The sequence below is a fragment of the Corythoichthys intestinalis genome, chromosome 22 (assembly GCF_030265065.1).
Source record: "Corythoichthys intestinalis isolate RoL2023-P3 chromosome 22, ASM3026506v1, whole genome shotgun sequence".
Lineage (NCBI taxonomy): Eukaryota > Metazoa > Chordata > Actinopteri > Syngnathiformes > Syngnathidae > Corythoichthys > Corythoichthys intestinalis.
In genome coordinates this window covers 25,895,777-25,920,023 of record NC_080416.1, presented here as the reverse complement: position 1 = coordinate 25,920,023, position 24,247 = coordinate 25,895,777, and the positions used below count along the sequence as shown (strand labels likewise).

The following is a 24,247-nucleotide window of genomic DNA, read 5'->3' as shown; positions in this document are numbered from 1 at the left end:
CTCTCTCTCTCTCTCTCTCTCTCTCTCTCTCTAAATATATATATATATATATATATATATATATATATATATATATATATATATATATATATATATATATATATATATATATTAGAGAAAAAAATATTTTTAAAAATGACTTTTTTCTTTGATTGAAAATATTTTATTTGATTGAAGCAACTTTTTGGGGAATGATTTAGACACAAATGTCCTAATCATAATATGGCCCAAACACAAAAAGGATTGCTACAAAGAAAACTTTTTCAATAAAAAATTAAGTGTTCAAATGGAAATTATTCAATCTCAAATATTTTTTCGCATTAAAGTACTTTTTGCTATGATTGAATTTTTTTTTTTTTTTTTGATTGAAGTGTTTCTTCTTTTTGAAAATCTATAATTTTTTGAAGCAACTTATTTTTTGATTGAATAATAAAGAGAAAAATGTCCTAGCTAAAATGTGGCCAAAACACAAATCAACATTACATCAATCATAAAGTTATTTCAATCAAAAAAAAACTGACTTCAATCCCGAAAATAAAAAAAGAAAATTTATCAAAGAAAAATAGCTTTCACATGCATTTTTTTTTTTTATTAGTTTTTTTTTAGTTTCTCATTCATTTTTGCATTCAAACACATTTAAAAAAAAATTTTTTATTGAAGCGACTTTTGTTTGGGTTGAAAATATATATTTTGATTGAAGCAACTTTTTTTAATTGAATAATGAAGACACAAATCTACCTCCATATGGCTCTGCCCAGGGGATACAATTTTTGACTGGGGTAACTACATTGGCACGACACCGGCGGGCGAAAAGTATTGCCTAAGCAGCCTCATTTAGAATTCCCCTCAAGAATGATGGGAAACAAAACACGCTCATTGTCAACTTATTATTTTAAATAGTATTGTAAGTTAATTTTATTGCTGACACGGCGTCTTGTGGTCATCAACATGTTGTGCCCCCCCAGCCCCAAAAGTCAAACTCTGCCTATGGTCATGCGCTTTCCTCTGATCTCATTGGTATATGTGGGTGTACCTCATAATATGGACGACCTAAATAAAGGGCTCACTGACTATTCTTTATTCACGCACACACTAAAATTTGATCATAAAAATGCGTGGGGGCTCCTGCATCCAATAAACTCTAATCGGATTGTTTGCCAGGATTATCTATTTGTGCATAAATAAGACGTGATATGATTGCTGGCGCCTCTCCGTTCAAAGCGACGGAACACCATCTCTTATATATAGAAATCTATTATTCATCCAATAAGGTGAAATGCATGCACTCTCAGTTCTCCCAGTGCCTTTCAGTGTCCCCCAATAGGGATTGAGGTTGAATTTGCTTTGTTGTGGAGCTTTGCCACTGAAATGCCAAGACACCGCAAAAATGCTTTTTGCGTTCTTGTTCTAAAAGTATTACAATCATCCTGCTTTGAAGGCTTTTAGGAAGTTAGAAATTCTTCACTTATGGGGTGTGTGTCCTTGAAACATTCTCAAAATAACAAAAATCCAGCCGAACATTCATGATAAGAGACTGGTTTGAAGTGTGTGTTTGTTTTGAAGGACAAGTTTGTCTCCCAATTACCTTTTAAGAAACACATAATGACTGACTTGTGTCGGGCATGGCTTCTTGAAACCTTTTTGACCTACTTCTACCAACCTTCTACACCTTGCGTGTCAAACTCACCTTGGATCATGGAAAGCCCATGTCAGACACATTGAAACCAAACTCTCCAAAAGCCTCTCACTAATAAATAATAATACTAATACTAATAAAGCCACTGGATAGCAAATATGTGCTTATTTACAGTATGTTTCATTGTTATTTATTATTTTTAATAATATAATATATAAAGCTGCACCGATACCGATACCAGTATCGGCAGGGGGTGCCGATCCGGCCCGAATTGGTGGTATCGGTATCGACGAGTACCAACATTTAGGGCGCCGATACCATCAACTGGCGTCACTTGAGCGCAAATGAACTGACCTCCCCACGTGAGCTAACTTCCCAAATCCCGATGCATGACGTCTGTATGTTTTTGACTCGAAATTACCACACGGAAATATTTACGTCTTCAATTTTCAGGATGTCCACTACAACGCATATCCGCGATGTTGCGCTGCTTTTCTAACATGACATTCACAAACGATTATCATGCGTAAGCTAACGCCTGCTATTAGATCGCCGATGGGATCAGAAAGGTTAAGACCGTGAGAGACTAAGCAAACTCATGGTTTCATGATGAACAATGAGTGGCAAATTAAGAGCGCCGTACTTCAAACTCGTCTTGTTTATGAAAGTCGATTATCATATGCTGGTGTTGTGCAGTAATGACCAGAAGTGACTTCTGTGACCAGAAAACACTCAAGTGGCGCAGCGCGAACACTAGATATCATCAGATAGCAACCTAGATGTCCTATGTTAGATCCCATGCTAACTCTCGCGCGCACACACTAGATATCATCAAATAGCAACCTAGATATGCTACGTTAGATCCCATGCTATTAGCTGCGTGAGCCCAGAGCGACGCCATATTGTCCATTGATGAATTAGAAACCGCCATGACTGAATGGAAGTTAAGCAGGCCAAATCAATCCATACCAGTGACTATAGATAATGCTGCAAATACTGTTAATTCAGCACATGTTACAGATGGACTCAGACCACAAATAGGATGTTTTGCTTATATGGTAAATATAGCTGCTAAGAGAGCTGCAGCAATCAACAGCGTGCCCCACTTTACAAACAGTTAAGATCGTTCTCAGCACTTATATACAAAATTTCTTCACATCAGTAAGAAGTGGGCACATAAATATTATGCACTAAAATGCTTGTTTATATGATGGCACTGTTATTTTTGCTTGTTAGCATAAAAAAAAAAATAATAATAATAACAGTTGTATTTTCTGTTTCAGAGCATTAAATGTATTGAATTGTATCGAAAATCGTACCGAACCGTGACTTAACTGTATCGTTGCATCCCTTATACACATATATATATATATATATATATATATATATATATATATATATATATATATATTGTTTTTTTTCACAAACAGTGGTATCGGAATGGTATCGGTATCGGCCGATACTGCACAGCCAGGTATCTGTATCGGTATCGGGCCCAAAAAATGGTATCGGTGCAACACTAATAATATATATTATCCATAGACTTCATAATGATATTGACCAGACACATTCCCCAGACACGGCGTCACGCCTTCAAGTAGGGGGTCGTCCCACACTCCGCTTCAGTCGGTTGAAGTTGGTCGCAGTTATTCTCAAACACATGCAGCGATCCAACGCAGGATTTAGGTTGAAAAAGTATGAAAGCTGTACAGCATACAAACAAGAAGGATTGTCTCAGGAGTGATTTGTTCGAGGATTCACGGTAATTGTTATATTTTTCGTACCATGCATGCATTTTCAACCGTTGTGAAAAAAATCAATGGGCGTTATAATTCACAATATTTACGTAAAATAAATGCTAACAGGCCGTTTTTTTGCTTTTGACTAAGAATCGAGACTGTTTTATGTTCATATCTATAAAGAATTTAGGGATTTAAGCATTTATTCACATGAATTCTCAACATAAAAAGCCCTTGGTGGTGATAAGGTGGCTCCTCAATGGCTTAAAGAGCATACGACACCAGAAAAAAAGTCTTAAATGGCATTATTATGTGAATTAGAATCATATTTTGAGACGATTCGACCATATACAACAATTTAGCAAAGCGCAGATGACGAGAAATTAGTCTTTTAATCTGCCGGTTAGCCACGCCTACAATTATAGGGCTTTAGCGTCCCCAACAGGTGGATGACGTCAGCGGTAGACTAGGCTCATCGGTTTTACTATTCAGCCCATTGAGGGGGAATTGTTCAGAACGAGGAAAACGAGACGAAGAGAGCTGCAAAATGTCATTGTTTCAGTCTCTCTACTCCCAATATTTTTACAGGATATTCTTTTTATCCAAGTATTTTCCCCAATAGCTATATAAATGGCTTGAGAAGGACCAGTCAGCCCGTCGAGGGGGAACTATTCACAATGAGGAAAACGCGACGAAGAGAGCGGCAAAATGTCATTGTTTCTGTCTCTTTACTTCAATATTTTTACAGGATATTCTTTTTATCCAAGTATTTTTCCCCAATAGCTATATAAATGGCTTGAGAAGGACCAGTCAGCCCGTCGAGGGGGAACTATTCACAATGAGGAAAACGCGACGAAGAGAGCGGCAAAATGTCATTGTTTCTGTCTCTTTACTTCAATATTTTTACAGGATATTCTTTTTACCCAAGTACTTTCCCCAATTGCTAAATAAATGGCATGGTCATGACAAATAACTTGTGCTAAATGGAATATAAAATAATAAAAATCCATTTATTCAAGACGACATGGCAAAATTACTCCATAATGGTCAAAACAGTCGACTTTACCTTTACTGTCACACCTGCCGAACGATATTTTATGACACCTAAATCGGACATATGTCATTTCCCAACCCCGGCTTCGGAGAATGTAAACAGACCAGAAGGAGTGACAGCTAGCCGACATGCTAACCCGAACCGAGGGATGTTTCAAAGTCTTCGAAGTGGAAAATCACACATAACTAGCCTGGATTATTTGACATGACGACCCGGTTGTCAAGTTTCTTTGCGGATCGGCAAACCGCCCGGCGGAGAGCAATTTACAGTTCGTTCCCTGGAGGAGGGTGGCTGGAATTGTTGTGTAGCTAACGTGCTAACAGCTAACTGCTAATGAGCGTGAGGATAGCTTTTTACATGCCTATCAATGATCAAACGTAAGTAGTCCTTTATTTAAAGGAATTTTATAGTGTTTACTTTGTAATCACTGTATTCGTATTTGACATAATACAAAACAAGATGTTTACTCGCTTCCTTGTAAGTCCAATGGTCCCACAGTAAATATCCACGGTGAATGGGAACCTTTTGAAACTCCAAAAAGGCGCATACGCCTCTCCCGCATACAGAATGATTTTTCTGCAGCCGTTTGGCTGGCGTGATGCAAAAAATAAAAGTATTAATCCGCAAAATCAGCTGAATCCTTCGTCCTCATACACAACAGTACACTGTAGCGTGAAGAGGACGTCTTCTACCGTACACGTCACAGCGCCCTCCTCCTCAATGCGAGACCGAAGCCGGAAGTCACTCATTTTCCTGGCGCGGGATTCAAAAAACTAAATAAATATAGCGATCGCTTCCACACACATCCATCATTCAGGAGCATAAAATACCGCGTGTATTATGAAATAAACATGCTTTTTTCGTGTCACAAGCACTTTAAAGACTAGTAGCACATTCGACATATTTACGTAATATAAATGCTAACTGCCCGTTTTTTTTTTTTTTTTTTTTTTTTGCTTTTAACCAAGAATCGAGACTGTTTTACGTTCATATAAGCACTATGACAGTCCAAATGATAGGTTATGCACTGTTCCGTGGCAGACCATGCACACCGGACAATGCTCAAACTCCCGCTTAACGTCAGTGCGCCAGATGCGGCCTGGATCAGCACTATGACAGTTTTACCTTAATTGTCGCCTAGATTGCACAGATGGGTAAGCCTGGGACAGGGTGCCGCTGATAATTGTCAGCAGCTTACTTAAACCGGTCTTGGGCCTCACATCATCGCCAGATCAACAACTCACCTACAGGTATGTGACTTCAGCTAACAAAAAAATCTTGTAATCCTGATACTGAGCTCATTTTTTTGTGCCCCCCTAGATCCTGTGTATGTCTGGCAAAACGCCTGCCTGCCCGTTCACCTGTTCTGTCAACAAACTGCCCACCGGATTCTTTGGACACGATCTGCCACTCCCTCTCATGGTCAATGAATTAGGTCCCTAATTAAAACATAACCCTTACCAGATACAATAATCTTGTTTACAGTCTAAAAATGGGTAATCTTTAATGTGGAGTTGCTTGTTCCAGTTAAATATATTTTGTGAAAAAATAATGTTGTATTGTTGTTGTATGTTGCATTAGTAAATGGCATGAAAAAGAAGTGTTGTCTTTATTGCTTTTAATAAACATTTAATTTGCAATATAAACACATTAAAGTATGATAAATTGAACAAAAAGGACCCCAAATTTAATACTGATAATGATTTTGATACAAATCTGGCCCAGATTAGGTAACATTTGTGCCACATCCGGGCCATACATTAATGTAGTGTCTGCTACTTTGGACCAGTTCTGGCCCAAAACTGTTGCTGATCCGGCAAGTGACTCTTTACTGAGTCATTTTTCAAAAAGACACTGGGGCTGATCCGTTTAACAATGTTGGGCCGAAATTTGCATTAAATCTGGTTCATATCCACTCCAGTTATATTTTGCTATCTGGGAAGTTTTGTTTTCTTATCTTGGCTATGCCATGTTGCTTTAGCCTTTATAAGTCTATGCTGAGTGATCATCACACACTAAACTAACTTCTAGCACTAACATAGCGATTGAGTTAGCATAGCGTTTGTGTTAGCATTAGCATTTAGCACGGTGACTTGATGAGTTCTTAAACTCTTGGAAAACTTTTTACATACAGTTCGTAGCGTCCAGGTAAGTTTAATTAATTTCAAATAATGTGCCGTTTTCCTGCTGAGAGTGTACTGTATTATCATCATGAAGACGTTGATGTCCTTGTAGATAATTAATGTCAAAGTTCATTTGAAATTGTTGGAAACCTTTTATTTATTTATTCATGGACTAAAACTTTGGAACTTTATGGACTTAAAATATTTTGAGACTAATTGACTAAAACTAGACGAAATTTGTTTGAGCTGTGATTGACTAAAATTAGATGAAGACGAACACATTTTGAAATAACGAAATTTTTCGTCCAAAAGACTAAGCTGAAAATTAAAAGGGTTGCCAAAAACAACACTGCCAGACACGTTTGTCTGCTTAGAAAAGAATACTAATAATGGCCTAAATTGAGCTAAAAAAAAATGTCTGAATTCAAGTGTCTTTTCAGGGGTTCTCCTCCTGATAGATATGTCTTCGAAATTTCATGTTAGTGAGTAAAATTGGCTTCTACTGCTAAATTTTTAAAACGTACTGAGCCAATTTCAGGCCTTGCCGATTCTTTTCTCTCAGCCGGCACACAAACATGACCCAATACATGAAAGCGATGCAGAGGCTGATTCAACAAGCGTAATGAAGTGAAACTATGTTGACTATTGCGTTTGAAAAGCCCACACATACTTTTTTTATATCCGCATTATGACTTTATTTTCAGTCCCTTTCAGCTCTAACTCACATACCTGTTCTGATCGTGACAATTTGCGCAACAAAGACGCCATGAAGAGGGCTTCATTTATGCGCTTCAGCAAACACAAACACGTCCTAAATGGAACGCCCGTGCATAGATAGGAAAATGAATTCCGCAAAAACGCTGCAGTCGAGTTCAAAGTGCGGCCCTCTCAGAAGATTCCCCCGAGCCCGCCATTACCACGGGAGCGCTTAATGTGCCGGCTTTTTATCGTATAAGCGCAGACGCCGTTCGCTTCTCGACGGGATTTCTCCCTCGCGTCGACCTCGCCGCGCTCGGCTGCTCTGCAAATGGCCGCTCATGTGGGAGGATGAAAAACACCAGCTGTCTCCGATTACAGACAGCGGGCGTCCTCCCCCCGCCCGCTGCCAGCGGCGTCGCTAACATCATCTCGCTTTTAAGACAATGAGGCGCTCTCCACAGTTATGAGTTAAGATCCCTATGGAATACATGCTAACAGGTACATCTTCATCACTTTAGAAGCGGTGGCCTAGATTTACGAGTGAAATTCTAATATTTGTTCCAAGGAATCGTATAAAATTTATGGTCTTGTCACTTCATGTCATAGCATCCAATCAGATTTCAGACTCTGTGTCAATCCAATCTGGGCCTTCAACAGAGGCGATTGCTTTAAGATGGGAAGGGAAGCTCAGCGTCCCCTAAAATGTCAAAAAATAAATGATCAAATGTATGCTGTTGTATGTACAGTGCCTTGCAAAAGTATTCGGCCCCCTTGAATCTTGCAACCTTTCGCCACATTTCAGGCTTCAAACATAAAGATATGAAATTTAATTTTTTTGTCAAGAATCAACAACAAGTGGCACACAATCGTGAAGTGGAACAACATTTATTGGATAATTTAAACTTTTTTAACAAATAAAAAACTGAAAAGTGGGGCGTGAAATATTATTCGGTCCCTTTACTTTCAGTGCAGCAAACTCACTCCAGAAGTTCAGTGAGGATCTCTGAATGATCCAATGTTGTCCTAAATGACCGATGATGATAAATAGAATCCACCTGTGTGTAATCAAGTCTCCGTATAAATGCACCTGCTCTGTGATAGTCTCAGGGTTCTGTTTAAAGTGCAGAGAGCATTATGAAAACCAAGGAACACACCAGGCAGGTCCGAGATACTGTTGTGGAGAAGTTTAAAGCCGGATTTGGATACAAAAAGATTTCCCAAGCTTTAAACATCTCAAGGAGCACTGTGCAAGCCATCATATTGAAATGGAAGGAGCATCAGACCACTGCAAATCTACCAAGACCTGGCCGTCCTTCCAAACTTTCTTCTCAAACGAGGAGAAAACTGATCAGAGATGCAGCCAAGAGGCCCATGATCACTCTGGATGAACTGCAGAGATCTACAGCTGAGGTGGGAGAGTCTGTCCATAGGACAACAATCAGTCGTACACTGCACAAATCTGGCTTTTATGGAAGAGTGACAAGAAGAAAGCCATTTCTCAAAGATATCCATAAAAAGTCTCGTTTAAAGTTTACCACAAGTCACCTGGGAGACACACCAAACATGTGGAAGAAGGTGCTCTGGTCAGATGAAACCAAAATTGAACTTTTTGGCCACAATGCAAAACGATATGTTTGGCGTAAAAGCAACACAGCTCATCACCCTGAACACACCATCCCCACTGTCAAACATGGTGGTGGCAGCGTCATGGTTTGGGCCTGCTTTTCTTCAGCAGGGACAGGGAAGATGGTTAAAATTGATGGGAAGATGGATGCAGCCAAATACAGGAACATTCTGGAAGAAAACCTGTTGGTATCTGCACAAGACCTGAGACTGGGACGGAGATTTATCTTCCAACAGGACAATGATCCAAAACATAAAGCCAAATCTACAATGGAATGGTTCAAAAATAAACGTATCCAGGTGTTAGAATGGCCAAGTCAAAGTCCAGACCTGAATCCAATCGACAATCTGTGGAAAGAGCTGAAGGCTGCTGTTCACAAACACTCTCCATCCAACCTCACTGAGCGCGAGCTGTTTTGCAAGGAAGAATGGGCAAGAATGTCAGTCTCTCGATGTGTAAAACTGATAGAAACATACCCCAAGCAACTTGCAGCTGTAATTGGAGCAAAAGGTGGCGCTACAAAGTATTAATGCAAGGGGGGCGAATAATATTGCACGCCCCACTTTTCAGTTTTTTATTTGTTAAAAATAGTTTAAATTATCCAATAAATGTTGTTCCACTTCACGATTGTGTCCCACTTGTTGTTGATTCTTGACAAAAAATTAAAATTTTATATCTTTATGTTTGAAGCCTGAAATGTGGCGAAAGGTTGCAAGGTTCAAGGGGGCCGAATACTTTTGCAAGGCACTGTACATATCATTGAGTAAATATGTGCTACAATGCGCACTACTTTTGTTAAGAATTACCTTCTTATCACTGGATAAGACGAGGCTTACTAAAGTAAAACGAGACGAGTCATTGGCTAAAGGCTGGGTTTATTCCACCCAACGGGCAGTCTGCGTCTCTAGGTGTCTATAGACCCCAATCACCAACGTCACACAATCACGTGATCGCTGTATTGTGCCGCCATATTGTCCGTCATTGTGTGTCCGTATTGTCAATGATCGGAGTTTCTAAAGGTGGATTCACTTGCAAATTATGGAAGCCCCGGTGCTTTCAGACGCAGTAAACTCATTGGATGAGTTGCATAAAAGCCGTTATTTGGAAAAGCTTCGGTCGATCCAGTCGCCAGATCCATATTTGATGCCCAAACTGATGTTTCCTCCCGTCCGGTCCCGTCCCGTGCGTCAGAGCTCGTCCTGAGACCACAAAATTTCCAATCATACTCCAGTTTATGTCACGAAGAGGAGTCGGGTACCAAAAATTGGCACCGGCCCGAATATAAACCGTCATTTGGTCAGCTGAGCGTCACCGTTGTCACGATTGTAAAATGAAATTTGATCGACAACGGGCCGGTGTGTGCCGAAAAATAGCTGCACTGCGTGAAATGTCTCCCCTGACGGGAGCGCTTATTTATAACGCTTTATTGACGTGAAAACATCAAATGTTTTCATGGACGCATTACAATAATGGATTTACGACTGTAAGATCAGTTTTAAATAATTAAATTACACAAAATATTAGTATTGTATTTTAGTAACAAATCGTGGACTGGGCCACATAACCATCTTTGAACAGAAATGTATGTCTACAGGTTTTCACGACAATATCCCAATGACAATCACACAGGTATGACATTTATTAGTTCAAGCAGAGTAAAATAATACATTTTGGCGGTACAAGAAAGTCCTTTCCGTGTGGGCGCTCCCGTCAGGGGGGACATTTCTCGCAGGGCGGCTATTTTTATGCACAACACCTGTTGTTGCGCTCACCTTCTAGCTGCGCGACCGTGGCGACGAGCTTCGTAGTCTCCGTCTGATGATGTCTGCGATCGTGTTTGCATCATGACTATTGATGTTTTCACCGCTGTCTGACGGCTGTCGACACAAACGCATCATGGACCGAGATAAACAAACCGTGCTGTTTTAGAGATTTGCCCTTTTAACAATGGGCACACAGTAACTACTAAAATGGCCGTTTATCTTCTCTCTTACTGCAACCAACTGCCACACATGCCTTCACCATTTTGATTAATCAATGTTAACGATTGTCAGGAAGATTTTTGGGTTCGTTTACTAGGCGGTGATTCCTTAGACAAGCAGAAAAACACGCAGTAATAGGAAGAATGTACGTAGCGGTAATATGTAAACACGATGAGCTGACAGACAATATGGCGGCACCAGTCAGGGGGGCGGAGTTGTGACGTGATTGGGGTCTATAGGCAGTGGGCAGGGCTCGGCTGGCCCGGACGCTCTGGTTCTCTGATTGGATGATCTGACTAAGGCTGAATCCCTTTTTGATTGACAGTAAAATGAGCGAATCAGTAAACTTGTTGTATTAACATCCACAGGAGGCATTTTTCAATTTTCATTCCATTGCTTTTGTTAGGGCATCCGCCCCTCCTTCCTGAGCCCTGCCTCAGGTGAGGGGAGTTTGCCTGATTGCAGGTTGGACGTCATTCAAAATGAAGGAAAAAAGTAGCGCCTTATAGTTCGAAATTACAGTATATTCAGGGGTGCACATAAGTGGTCCGCATGCGCGCATGCATACTGGACGTAGACAAACCTGCTGGCCCTCAACGGCTTTCATACGCTTTTGCGTACCGATGGCTGACCACTGTATTTGCGGCAGACACGAGAAAATAACTTCTCAAAATGTCGAAGAGGCAGGCCACACTGAGTAATTACTTCCGTGTTCTCCCACCCCCGTCAAAAGACAGACAGACGACAGAGACGTCACCGGAGCTACCGAAAAAAAGGACTTTTGCTGAAAAGTGGCTACAGGAGGTACCATGGCTAGAAGCAAATGATGCTCGCACGGAAATGCGGTACAAAATGTGCCGTGAGAATCCCAATGTCGCCGATAAGAGCAGCGCATTTTATGTAGGGTCAAAGAATTTCAGCCATCCAAACTTTGAAAAGCACGAAAAAACAGAGAGCATGTGGCAATTAAGCAAACTATCAATGTCAGACATGACCCCACTCGCCCTATGGACAAGTCGCGGAATAAAGGTAATGAACAGCGACAGGCACTGAGAAACGTGTTTTTGCTCGCATTTTACAAAGCTAAACATGCACGTTCAATGAGGTCTTATGAGGAGGACATCCCACTTTTAAAAAGGCTTGGAGTTAATGTGGGAGCCGCATAATGCCCTTTATTTTGAATTGGTGCTTTTATGTTTATTTCTTTACATTTCACTTCAAAGTAATGCCAATTTTGTTGTGCCAGTTGATGTTAATCAAGCATTAATTGTTAATATAATTAATTAAAGTTAATTGGCTCTAAGTAAAGCTTGTCATAAATTTATCGCATCAGGCGGGTCAGCTCTCAAGCTCAATGAGGACCAAGTCACATCTCCAGGTCCTCCTCTGAGAACCTGGGTGAAAAAATTATGTGCACCCCTGGGTATATTGATTTTGACCACCGGTTCAAGACATCTTTTCATTGCTTCCAGGACCTGATCAGCGCGCCCTTAGTCGGATACCTCCACCCACCCAGTGAACTGTAAACAGGTCTATCCTCAGCTGACAGCTACCAATGTTGGCATCCACAGTGCTTATCAAAGTAACTAACGACTTGTTACTAGCTGCTGACAATGGATTAGTCTCTATCCTGGTTCTGTTGGACCTGAGTGCAGCCTTTGACACAATCGACCATAACATCGTATTGCAGAGACTACTGCAGAGTTGGGACATAGGCATTAGAGGAGCAGCCCTCTGCTGGTTTAAGTCCTTTCACCCAGACTTATCATTTAAAGCTCGTATTAAACAAACCTGCAGAACAACCTTTTTTCACCTGTGCAACATAGCCAAAATTAGAAATATTTTGTCTAAAACGATGCAGAAAAATTAATTCACGCGTTCGTTACATGTAGATTGGATTGCTGTAACTCCTTACTTGCAGCTTGTCCTAAAAGTTCTTCAGCTAGTCCAGAACATAGCAGCAAGAGTTTCACATCACCAATGTGCTACAGGCCCTTCACTGGCTCCCAGTCGAGTTTAGAATTCAAATTAAAATCCTCCTTCTTGCATTTAAAACCATGAATGGTTTGGGGCCATCTCATCTCACCGATACGCTGGTTCCATACCTCCCCAACAGAACACTCTACCTCAGAATGCAGGTATACTGGTAGTTCCCAGGGTCTCTAAAAGTACAGCTAGCTACCTAGCTCCTGTCTTATGGAATCAGCTTCCAGCTAGTATTAAAGAAGCCGACACAGTCTGTACATTTAAGATTAGAATAAAAACGTTCCTAATTGACAAAGCTTACAGTATAGTCAGGCTAGTTGAAATCAGACTAGACTAACAGTTCAGTCTAAGCTGCACTAGAAGCTATAATGCTGGGGGAAGTACAGCCACGGAGTCCTATCCCCTTTTTCTCTCTCTACCAACCACCTGTCTTACTTTATTTCTATTTTCTAATTCTAATATCTAGTGAACTAGCCTCTTCATCACTAGTCACCCGGTGTCCCCTTTCCCCCCTCCCCTCTGGGGACGGGCTATTTTTCAGCCGAAGCTTCCTGACTATCCTGACCCCTGGCTGGATGGACGTCCTCGTTGCCCCTCCCAACCCCCCCATCTCATCTGGCTAGATGGACCTTCTCTTGTTTCTTCATTCCATTGCATCTCTACAAACTGGACCTCCTGCTGCTAATACCCACCATCAGTCCTGGTGCATCTATAGCCTGTCCGTCCTGGGAGTGGATCCCTCCTGACTGTGGTTCTCCCCAAGGTTTCTCATTTTTCCCAAATGGTTTTTGGAGTTTTTCCTTGCCGACATGGAGGGTGTAAGGATGGATAATGTCCAGGACTTGAACTTTATCTAATTCATCTATTGTTTCTGACTGTGTATCATACTGCCCCAGCAAAGCCCTTTGAGACAGCCTTGTTGTGATTTAGGGTTATGCAAATAAAATTGAATTGAATTGAATTGAATTATCACGACCACTACGCCTGCCGCCTCTCTCAAAACTTCAAACCCAAATAAAACGTAACATTTCCCCCACTCGTGTCTTTTGATGTAGTCTGCGTTGGGATCCCCCCAACTGGTTCCGTAATCCCTAACAGTACTGAGTTGAACTGGAGACTTTCTGAATCATCTTAGTGACACTTGCTTTGTTAAAAACGTCCAGTAAAAAATGGCCTTCAGAATCAGTAGCGCTGAAAAATATCACTTCAACATCACAGTAAAGCTGACCTCGGTAACACACTAGGCACTTCACATTCCAGCGTGTCAACGCACCAGTGACGCTCGCCGTCAGTTTCCATAGGACGCGTTTTACGAGCAGAGTGTCTGTGGAGCGGCTCGATCCGTTTACGCGAGAATTGCAAGTTCGCGCAAGAGTAGCAGGTATTTAAGGTTAATAATACAACAACCATTTGCCTTTCAGACCCCGCATATTGATTAGCTTTCTTTCTGAAAGAAAGAAGAAAAAAGAAGTCCTGTGCTAAAGAGAAAAGCAATCCCAATGACAAAGATTTTAACATGTATTTTACAAATGAAATGCCTGAATGAATCGTTTTTTGTTTTTTTTTTCATATGAACGTTTTTCAAAAGCTTTATTGATGGATTTTCTCAAGTCAAAGCGCCACGCAAAAATTAATAAATTTAATTGAATAAGCAGGATTTGTGTATTGTTCTTATTATTAAATTACAGGTGTTTGACTTGAAGTTCCGCTCTGAGACCCCCAATTTGGCCAAATTTTAAAATTGTCCTATATGCACGTGTGATACATCATTGGGAAGCTTAAAATCTCAATTTTCTGTGGGAAGAAAAATTTTGAACAGGAGGGCATTTTGAAAAAAATTTTTTTTAAACACCAAAACCCTAACTGGAGGTGAGAGCACGCGAGAGCAGAATTAAAGACGCTCCGATTTTAGCGAGATATTATCGCATACTTACCTCTTTTCAATCTAAAAACTCCATGTAAGTTGTATCACCGAGTGTCAAGACACAGCTGTGAATGGCCAGAGCCACATTTTTTGGGGATATTATGGGTGAAACATGGTAATATAACAAGGGTCGCGATGCAGAAATCGAAGACGTCAAGGAGTGGTCAAGATTTTCTTTTATATATTCACCCTTTGAAATGTTTATTTGCCATTTTTTTTTGTTTGGATCGATTATTTATCATCTAATATATCGGGGAAAATGTGACACTAACAAAAAAAATACAATTAAGCGATAGTTATGAAGTAGATATCTGTGACTTTTTAACAGATGCCATTTTTTTCCTTGTGACGTAATTTGTTTAAAAGTTTAAGATATGCGAGTGAATATGTTTTTAAAGTCTTTTTTTTTTTTTAACGAAATATTGGACATCGATTTATGATTCTAAGATGAAAATGACAGACATTTTGAATAATAAATATAATTACTTACCTTCTTTTTATGGCTGTGTTGAACAAAAGCGGTTGCGCGACATCTGTAAACGGGGGTTTCCAGGGTAAAAGGGAAAATTAAAAATAGTTTGGGGGCTTAATGTGCCATGAATCTGCTATGGCAGCATATAGACATATTGTTCTCTCAAACACAACAGTTCTTTTGACTTAAAAGAAGCAGTTTATTTTATAGAGGGTTGCAAGAGCAAAAACTGCTTTTTCCAGGCTTGTCTGTGTTTTCCAACTTATTTATATTATTATATACTATTATATTATTTATTTTATGTTGTATTTATGCTTTGCAAATGTGATGTAGTATTCATTTATATTCTATATTGTATGTTGTATACTTTTAGTTCCTTTGTGAATATTAGTTCCTACTTGTTTTGTTGTGGTAGGAGGGTTTTGTATTGAACATGGGGGTACTGGTGCGCACCGCGGCGAGATTAAAAGCAGAGTTGATACTGTCCTGCCATGTTGGTTATTATTATAGCAGAGAAGACAGCAGTAAATCAACAAAAACAAGTAAACTGTCACCCGATCTACCCACAGTCTCAAGAGATCCGATGGATTAGAAAAGTAAGGGTTACGATTGCATATTATTTTGAAAATCGACCGAATCTGCCGTATTTTTACACGAGTGACTTCCGGTCTGCCCGATCCTACCTAGTAGTATCGACGCAGGAGGGTCGCGTCTCACGTCATAAATGTGAGGGCACGTTGAGCCACTTCTAGGACGCGTTTAAAATGTGCCCGCGCTGCGACTGGTTTGCACTGGCTGATTGATTTTAACGGCCGCGTTTTACTGTGTTGACGTGGTGGCAACGTTGTCGCGCCGTTGACGTGCCTGGTGTACTACCAGGCATTGTGACCTAATAGCAGAGGTGTGTAGAGTAGCCAAAAAAATGCACTCAAGTATGACTAGAGTTGCTTCAAAATAATATTACTCGAGTAAAAGTAGTCTGTACACAAGTAAAAAAAAGTATTTGGTGAAAAGAATACGCAAGTAATGAGTAACATCGTGAGTAACTGCTTACAATTTTTTCTACATTTTTTTCAATGTTTTTTTTTCCCTGCACAAAGTTATCTATATGAACTGTTATTATTATACTGTACTATAACCTATTACATAACCACATTAAGCCAAAGAAATTAAAATAAAAAATAAAATCATCAATTCCGCCGAGGGAAAAAAAAATCACATAAATGAAGCATCAGTGGTCCAAAGAGCATGAGTGCCCTCTAGTGGAGCAAACATTCATGAAATTAAAAGGATAATATTTCCGGTTTTCCTTGGTCAATTGGTGCTAAATAAAACCTGGGAAAGAGGTTAAAATCTGCACTTTCAAGTCATGTTGAAGGCAACGCTCTATGTCAAATACTTAATTTTTTATGGCGCTTTAAAGACGCCCCGTGATTGAACAGGCTGGCGTGATCATAGAACAGCAAACTCGAGTCTGATTGGTGTAATGGAGTCATGTGATTATTGTTGTGTCGTCTCATTGGTGAATCTGGTACTACTACCACCTCTGCTTAAGAGTGACCCAACGCCTGAACAATTTTTTTCCGGTTTTTGCTTTGATTTATGAGCCAAAATTTGAGCAACGATACTAAAAGTTAACTACCGGCATTTACGGGATAACTTAAAAAAAATCAATATCATATAAAAAATAGCAGTACTGGCCCATTGATAGAAATACAACGCACCCAATGAAAAATTAATGATTACACGCGCCAAATGCTGTAGCTAATTTTTGTATTAAATTAATCATGTTTGCGTGCATAAACTCAGTGCCCTTAAATGAGTTTTGAAAAACAGCATTTTCATGCAATTTCCCTGGGAACTGCGATTTTTGCTTATAAATAAATGAATAAAAGGAGCTGTTTAAACATCCCTAAACTGATTTTACGCAGTAATTACAGCACTTTAATAGCAACATGGCCATTTTTAATGAACGCAGCCATGTTTGGATTCACCAATCATCATTTAAATGCACAAACCCCAATTCGGGACATTGTGTAAAAACTAAATTTAAAATGGAATACAATGACTTGTTAATCCTTTTCAACCACTGCTGAATTGAATACACTACAAAGACGAATTACTGAATATTCAAACTAATAGACTTTTTTTGGTGCAAGTATTAGCAACACATTTGAAAAAAGCTGTGACAGGGGCATGTTTACTTCTGTGTTACATCACCTTTCCTTTTAACAACACTCAATAAGCGCTCGGGAAATAGGAACACTAAATGTTGAAGCTTTGTAAGTAGAATTATTTATAATTCTCCCTTGATGTACAACTTCCATTGCCCAAAAGTCCAGTTCTCTATTGTCTTATTTAGTCCTTCACACATTTTTAACAGGAATATGTAGAATGAATGAACTGTGTTCACTGAAAATGGTTTTCTCAAGTGTTCCTTGAGCACACACAGCAATATCCTTCACACAATTATTATGGATTTTAATATGGTGAGTAAAGGATTGAACATCAATTTTGGTTGTCAGCCTTGCCACTTATGTGCAGAGATTTCTCCAGATTATCGGACTCCTTTGATGATATTATAAACTGTAATGAATCCTTGGAACTGTATGTTGAAAAATATTGCTTATAAACCTTGGGGCTTTTTTGTCATGCAAAAAATTCATGGTGAATCTTTTCTCATTCTTGCTAGTGAACAACTCTATTTAGATCCAGACATGACACTCAGCTGTTACCAGTGGCGGTTCTAGGATTTTTCTGAAGCAGGGGCCAAGAAGGCGATACGATTTACGATACAAAGCTCACGATAACGATGGTCTGACGATACAACGATTATCGATACATTGGTCAGGAATTCATTCTAGGATATTGACCAAACAATTAATAAACAGAAAAACAAGCTTCTGCTGTGTATTGGAAAGAGTTTGTCACTTGTAGACGTCCAATCCATTTGAACTGGGAGGGTGGCAGCGAATGAACATTCATTCATTCGCTGCCATCCCTCCCACTTCAGATGAATTGAACGTCTATGGCCAGTAGTGGCAGCTAATGCCAGGCAATGATGTAATTTTGGGTCATTTAAGGTCGTTTCCCTGTTGATTTTCAGTTACTTCCTGTTGAATATGGGGTATTTTGGGTCTCTTCCCGTTTATTTTGAGTTACAGAACAGGAAGTGACCTGGGAATCACCCAAATAAATAGGCAGTGTCTCAAACTCAACAGAAATGACCTGTATATGCCCTAAAATAAACAGCAAGTGACCTGTAAATCCCCTGAAAATCGGACAGAATGATTTTGAACGCTCTGGTTTCAAATGAACGAACATTCCCAGTCTAAATGGATTGGGCGTCGAGCACCGTCAATGAAGCCTTAGAGTTAACTGAGACACTATTATGATGGACGATTTTGGTAGTAACTTGTTTGTTCATTTTTATCGTTGACATTGACACCTTTTTAAAACGATATCTCGATTCTTGCCAGGAGCATATAGATAACCTTTTGTGATACAAAGTTTCACGATATATCAGCATTTCACTATTTTGTCCCACCCATAATGTGTAACTAGCTTAACGATGAATAACACATTTGTGCCGAGTCTTCTCTGGTCAGATCTAAGTGGCCGTTTACATGGTGACGCTACGAGAATACGAAAAATGTCAAATTTGCATTTGCATTTGCGTCTCCATTTGAACAATGTCGCGATTCCGCGTGAAAACGATGTAGTATTCATGCCAGGCCCTAGGGGGCAGTGCAGATTTACTGGGCGACAGAGAATGATGCACTTTGACCCCACCAAGCTCCCTCAGCCCGGAAAAAAAATATGCCCGCCCACTCGCAGCAATGTCATTTTTCTTTTGCTCAAAAAGGCACAAAAATTGAAACGTTCAACATATTTAATTTAAAAATATTATTAAAACAGTAAATTAAAGCCGACATTCCACCATATTTGCCATTTTTAATGTTTAGAAGCACCGCTTCGCACGCCCAATGTGACGTGTACGAGTGCTGACGTTAACGACGCGATCTCGCACCGCAGGAGCCTTTGATATACATGCCAAGGAAGCCCCCCCCTCAACCCCCCGCAATCGGATTCTTCCACTTTGGAGGCAGGATTCTGAATTTTTCGTCTTCGCCGACACCATATGCACGCGAGGCGAGTCCGCAACGCAGTCATTGCGTCTTTGTGTTGCAGAGTCGCCATGTAAACTGACCCTAAGCAACAAACCTGTCAATCATCGTTAACTTTAAGTACCAAATGCCAGCTGCACTGATGACCAAGAAAAACAATTTAATTGCACTACTTAGTGGGAGGGAGGGTGAGAGACTGTGGTGCTGTATGAGCGTGAAGCAAAAAAACAACTTTGCATGTTAAAAAATCATCCGATGCACAACGAGAGGACGATTTTCAAACGATAAATCGTTGAGGACTACCCTAGAAACAACATTCCAGCATTCTGTCTCACTTCAGAAAAGAAATTCACCAATTGCCATGCTTTGTGCTAAAATGGGAGCAGGGGCACTTCAGGGGCCATTTAAATTAGAGGTGGGCTGAGTGCCCCTGTGGCCCCACCCCTAAAACCGCCACTGGCTGTCACTGATAAATCTATTCACTCATACAACTCATTTCTTAGTGAAATAGTCATTTCTTGCTCCTTCCTCGGCTATTTCAAATCGGGTTGCCGGCATCAAATTCAAAATGAGTGAATACTAGTAAAAAAAAAGTAAAGTTAATCAGTTTGAACATTTAGTATTTTGTCTTTGTAGTCTTTAATTGGAATATAGGTTTTATATTTTACGCAACAACCCAGTTGGATCAAATGTAACCGCGATATGATTAGATTTCTTGAAGTCCTTCTTCCTCAATTGGCATCGAACCGTTTGAATCCTCTGAGGGAATCGACTTCAAATTGCTTGGTCTCGGGCTTTGGGCACGACGGACTTGGCGGGAGAGGACGAGGTGCTCTTGGGAGGCGAGTACTGATAAGAAAATGGCTCAGGAGACGCCTGTCAAGACTGATGGAGCGCAAATTTTGAAAAACTACTTTGCCACCATGTTGAAATATAGTGATTTTTACAAAGACTGCAAAGCCCGGGCTAGTATTAAAGAATGGTGTAAAGGAAGCATGTTGAAGTGAAACATCTCACTGTGATAAGATCGTTATATGTCTGGAAGGCTCTTATCTTATCCCGGGTTGTCGGTTTTGCTCTGTGGAAATCAATCTGTGGATGAGTTTGGCGACCACTCACCCAGCATGATGAGCGTGGTAGTGCCTTGTTCGTTGCCAGAAGGGTACGTGGCGTACTCGCAGGTGAAGCGGCCGGCGTCAGACATGCGAAGGTTTGAGATCCGGATGGATGGGTTCTCCAAATTGTTATGCAGGAAGATCACGCGGTCCTTGAAGGATAAGTTGGGGAAACTTTGGCCGTAGAAGGGATGGTACACAGCGATGTTGTCTCTCTGGCCCTCAGTAGGCTCCCAGATCCATGACACCTGATCAGAAACGATAATACTATAACTGTTTGAGGGTACAATTGACTTCCCTGAAGGCATGAAAGGGTTTTTTGTCGATGTATACAGTGAGGAGCAGAAGTATTTGTACCCGTTAAAGGGATCCTCTATTTTTAAGACAAGTAATTCTTAAAAGATAAATGTTAGTATGAGTTATAATAATTTGATATTAAAACGCCTCTTAATGTTTTTGTTTTAATAAAGTTTGTAAAATTATTTAAAGTGATAGGTCGCCAATCTTGTTACGTCGCAGTTCGTGACATCACCGGTCCCGTTGCCGAAATTCCAGCGTGTCACTCGTTAGCTTTCCCAACATGTCTTCGGTTCTACCCTTCCTATTTGAACCAGATCTGAAAAATGAGGAGCAGGACAGCACTGTCGGTCGTTCACAAGACGAGCTTCAGGGAAAAATGAGTGCAGCAAATACCTGATAAGACAAAAGTTGGGCAAAACTGGTGATGCGAGAGAGTGCTGTTGGGAACGCCGGTTGGGAGCGAGAGTGTATGCTGTCCGGTTTTATGAGCAGATATTCAAGGTAAGCATATTGGGTTTTCAAACTTCTCCCAATGTAATTATGTAGATTGTTAGCATCCAGAGCTGTCGTGTGCTTTAAATACAGTACAGGCCAAAAAGCACTCCCTGTGTAATCCATGTCTTGTACATTGTAACGCGTGGTAGCTAGGATACGTGTATAAAAGTACCAAAAACGGGAGAAGCTTCCACTTATGCACATTTTTGGGGAGAAGCTTCCACTTATGCACATTTATTCACAAAAAATAATATTTCCACCTTCACTCTTCACTCGGGAGCTCAGCAGTACGCAAACACGCGTTCCCTGACGAACTCCAACATTGTTGTAAGGTCCACGTCAGAGTCACTGTCGTCACTGTAGTGTGCCATAGTGATTTAATTATTTAGTATGATTTGGGGAAAACTCCCACGAAGAATAGTCAACAAAAAAGATAGCAATAGTAATCCAAATCCGCGTTTTTTTTACCCACTCGAAGATCCAGGAATTAGACCGATCCCATGGCAATGTCACAAAATAGACTGATCTGAAAAGCCGCTGTGGGACCGACGAATCAAATAAATGGACAGATCCGAAACCAATATTGCAGACGCGGTGGGACCGTCGGATCCAGAAAACAGACGGATCCCTTACTTGACTGAGGATCCAGGAAAAATGTTCGGGCGCCAGTTGTAATGCTTGGTGGGTAGGATACGTGCATACAGGGACCAAAAAGGGGAGAAGCTTCCACTTATGCACATTTATTCACTAAAAATAATAATTCCACCTTGACCACTCACTTCACTCCCCTTGTTTCCATTTGACTGGAAATTGCATCCAAAAGCAGCACATCGTGGCATTTTACTTCGCGAGTTTAGGCAGCAATAAGCAATTGTTGAACACGCTACACATTTGGAAAGATCCCAGTTACGTCATCACTGCGAGCCCGCAAACCATGGCGCCAACTAACGGTCAAAATATGGACTAAATATTATAAAATATTGCCATTGATTTAACATTTTATGTGTTTCTAACAACATATTTTAGTACAAGAGAACAATTGTGGTTTATTAGAGCCTACATGTATTTAAGTTAGAGGATCACTTTAAGATTTTGCAAGTTCACCCACTTAGAAAATCGGTGGAGGTCTGAAATTTTAATCTTAGATGCATTTCCACTTATAGAGACATAATCTAAAAAAACACATCCGGAACTCACATTGTATTATTTTTCAATAATTTATTTGTGATTTACTGGGGTTCATAAGTATTTGTACCTCTGAGAAAATCAGTGCTAATATTTAGTGCAGTAGCCATTATTTGCAATTACAGAGTTCAGACTCTTTCTGTAGTTTTTCACCAGGTTATTACATATGGAAACAGGGATTTTGGCCTATTCTTCGACACAAATCTTCTTTAGATCTGTCAGTTTTCGGGGCTGTCGTTGAGAAACACGAGGTTTCGGCTCCATCCAAAGATTGTCTATTGGCTTGAGGTCTGGAGACTAACTAGGCCACTCCAGAACTTTGATATGCTTTTTACGCAGCCAATCCTTGGTCAGCTTGCTGTGTGCTTCGGATCATTGCCATTTTGGAAGATTCAGCCACGACTCATCTTCAAGTCTCTGACTGAGCGAAGGAGGTTGTGGCTCAAAATCTGACGATACATTCCACCTTTAATTCTGTGCTTTATACAGTACAATCTTTCCTTTCCACTTTGACAAAAATCAGCCCTAAAGCATGAGGTTTCCACCCCCATACTTCACAGTGGGCATGGTGTTTTTGGGATTGTACTCATCTTTCTTTTTCCTCAACACATGACGAGTAAAGTTTGCACCAAAAAGACCTACTCTGGTCTCATCTGAACACATGGCCCCTCTGCATCATTCAGATGGTCCCTGGCAAACTTCAGACGGGTCTTCACATGTACAGGCTTCAATAGCGGAACCCTCTGAGCAAAAACACATTTCCAAAACATCTAAAAAAGTTTGAAACACTACAGAAAAAAGTTATACGTGCCCTAAAATGGTTGGAGTTCAATGCTCTGACTAAACTAATTTTTCACCACCACAACCTTCTGAGGCTAAGAGAACACAACTACTTTCAAAATGCTTGCGTAATGCATCAGGTCATCCATAAACTAAACCATAAATTAAGTGATCTCATCCCAATCTGTACTCCTCAGCACACATATATTACCAGAAGAAAAAAATAATAACACTGGGAAAAACAGAAGGCTAAAGTGTACAAGCTTTGGAATTGTGTGCAGAGGACCACAGATATGGAATGAACTGGACGAAACACTTAAAATGTCGAGCTCCATCTCCATATTTAAGAAAAAACTCAAAACTCACCTCCTTGCAATGTATCTTAATATGCTAATTCTTCGAATAAACATTACTAAGGTATTTCATATTAAATCCGATGTAAACCGAATGTTGAAATTTTCCATAGTTAATTGTATGTATGCGCATAGGTGTGTGTATGTGTGTGCTGTCCAACTGGGCCCCGACTAAAAGCATTAAAGAGTTTATTCGAAGTGTGCCTTTCACACATCTTATCAGTTAGTGTACCTTGTACACATTTGTGTGTACCTTGATATGATGTGTAAATAAACTGAAACTGAATGCATGGTGTAAACCAGTACTTCTCAAATAGTGGGGCACGCCCCCCAATGGGGGCGCAGAGCGATGCCAGGGGTGGCGCATGTGACCTCAGGGAACATGCTGTTATTTAAAAAATTTTTTTTTTTTTTTTTTTTTTTCCATACTAGAATAACGTGTACTTGCACATCCATTCAGTGGGTGGCAGTGGCGCTAGCATTTTCAGAGTGCGCGCAGTATTTTTGAAGTAAGCAAGAGCACGCGCAGTATTTTTGAATTAAGCAAGAGCACACAGAAAAGATATGAAGAGCTGTGCGCCGTTTTCGAAAGCCGTTTTCCAGCCGGACTCACGCAGCAACCTGCTGTCTGGGGATGGCGTGGCTCAGTGGTA

The 24,247-nt window shown here is 40.3% G+C and overlaps 1 protein-coding gene across 2 annotated transcripts in view; it reads right to left on the bottom strand.

The window, feature by feature from the left end:
• Positions 1-24,247, bottom strand: part of pvrl2l (PVR cell adhesion molecule related 2 like) — a 487,014-nt gene that overhangs the window by 231,822 nt on the left and 230,945 nt on the right. For both annotated transcript variants that reach the window (XM_057827935.1, XM_057827936.1), the window contains exon 3: positions 20,486-20,729. In XM_057827935.1, the coding sequence (XP_057683918.1) occupies positions 20,486-20,729 (244 nt within the window). The remainder of the gene's footprint in view (positions 1-20,485; positions 20,730-24,247) is intronic.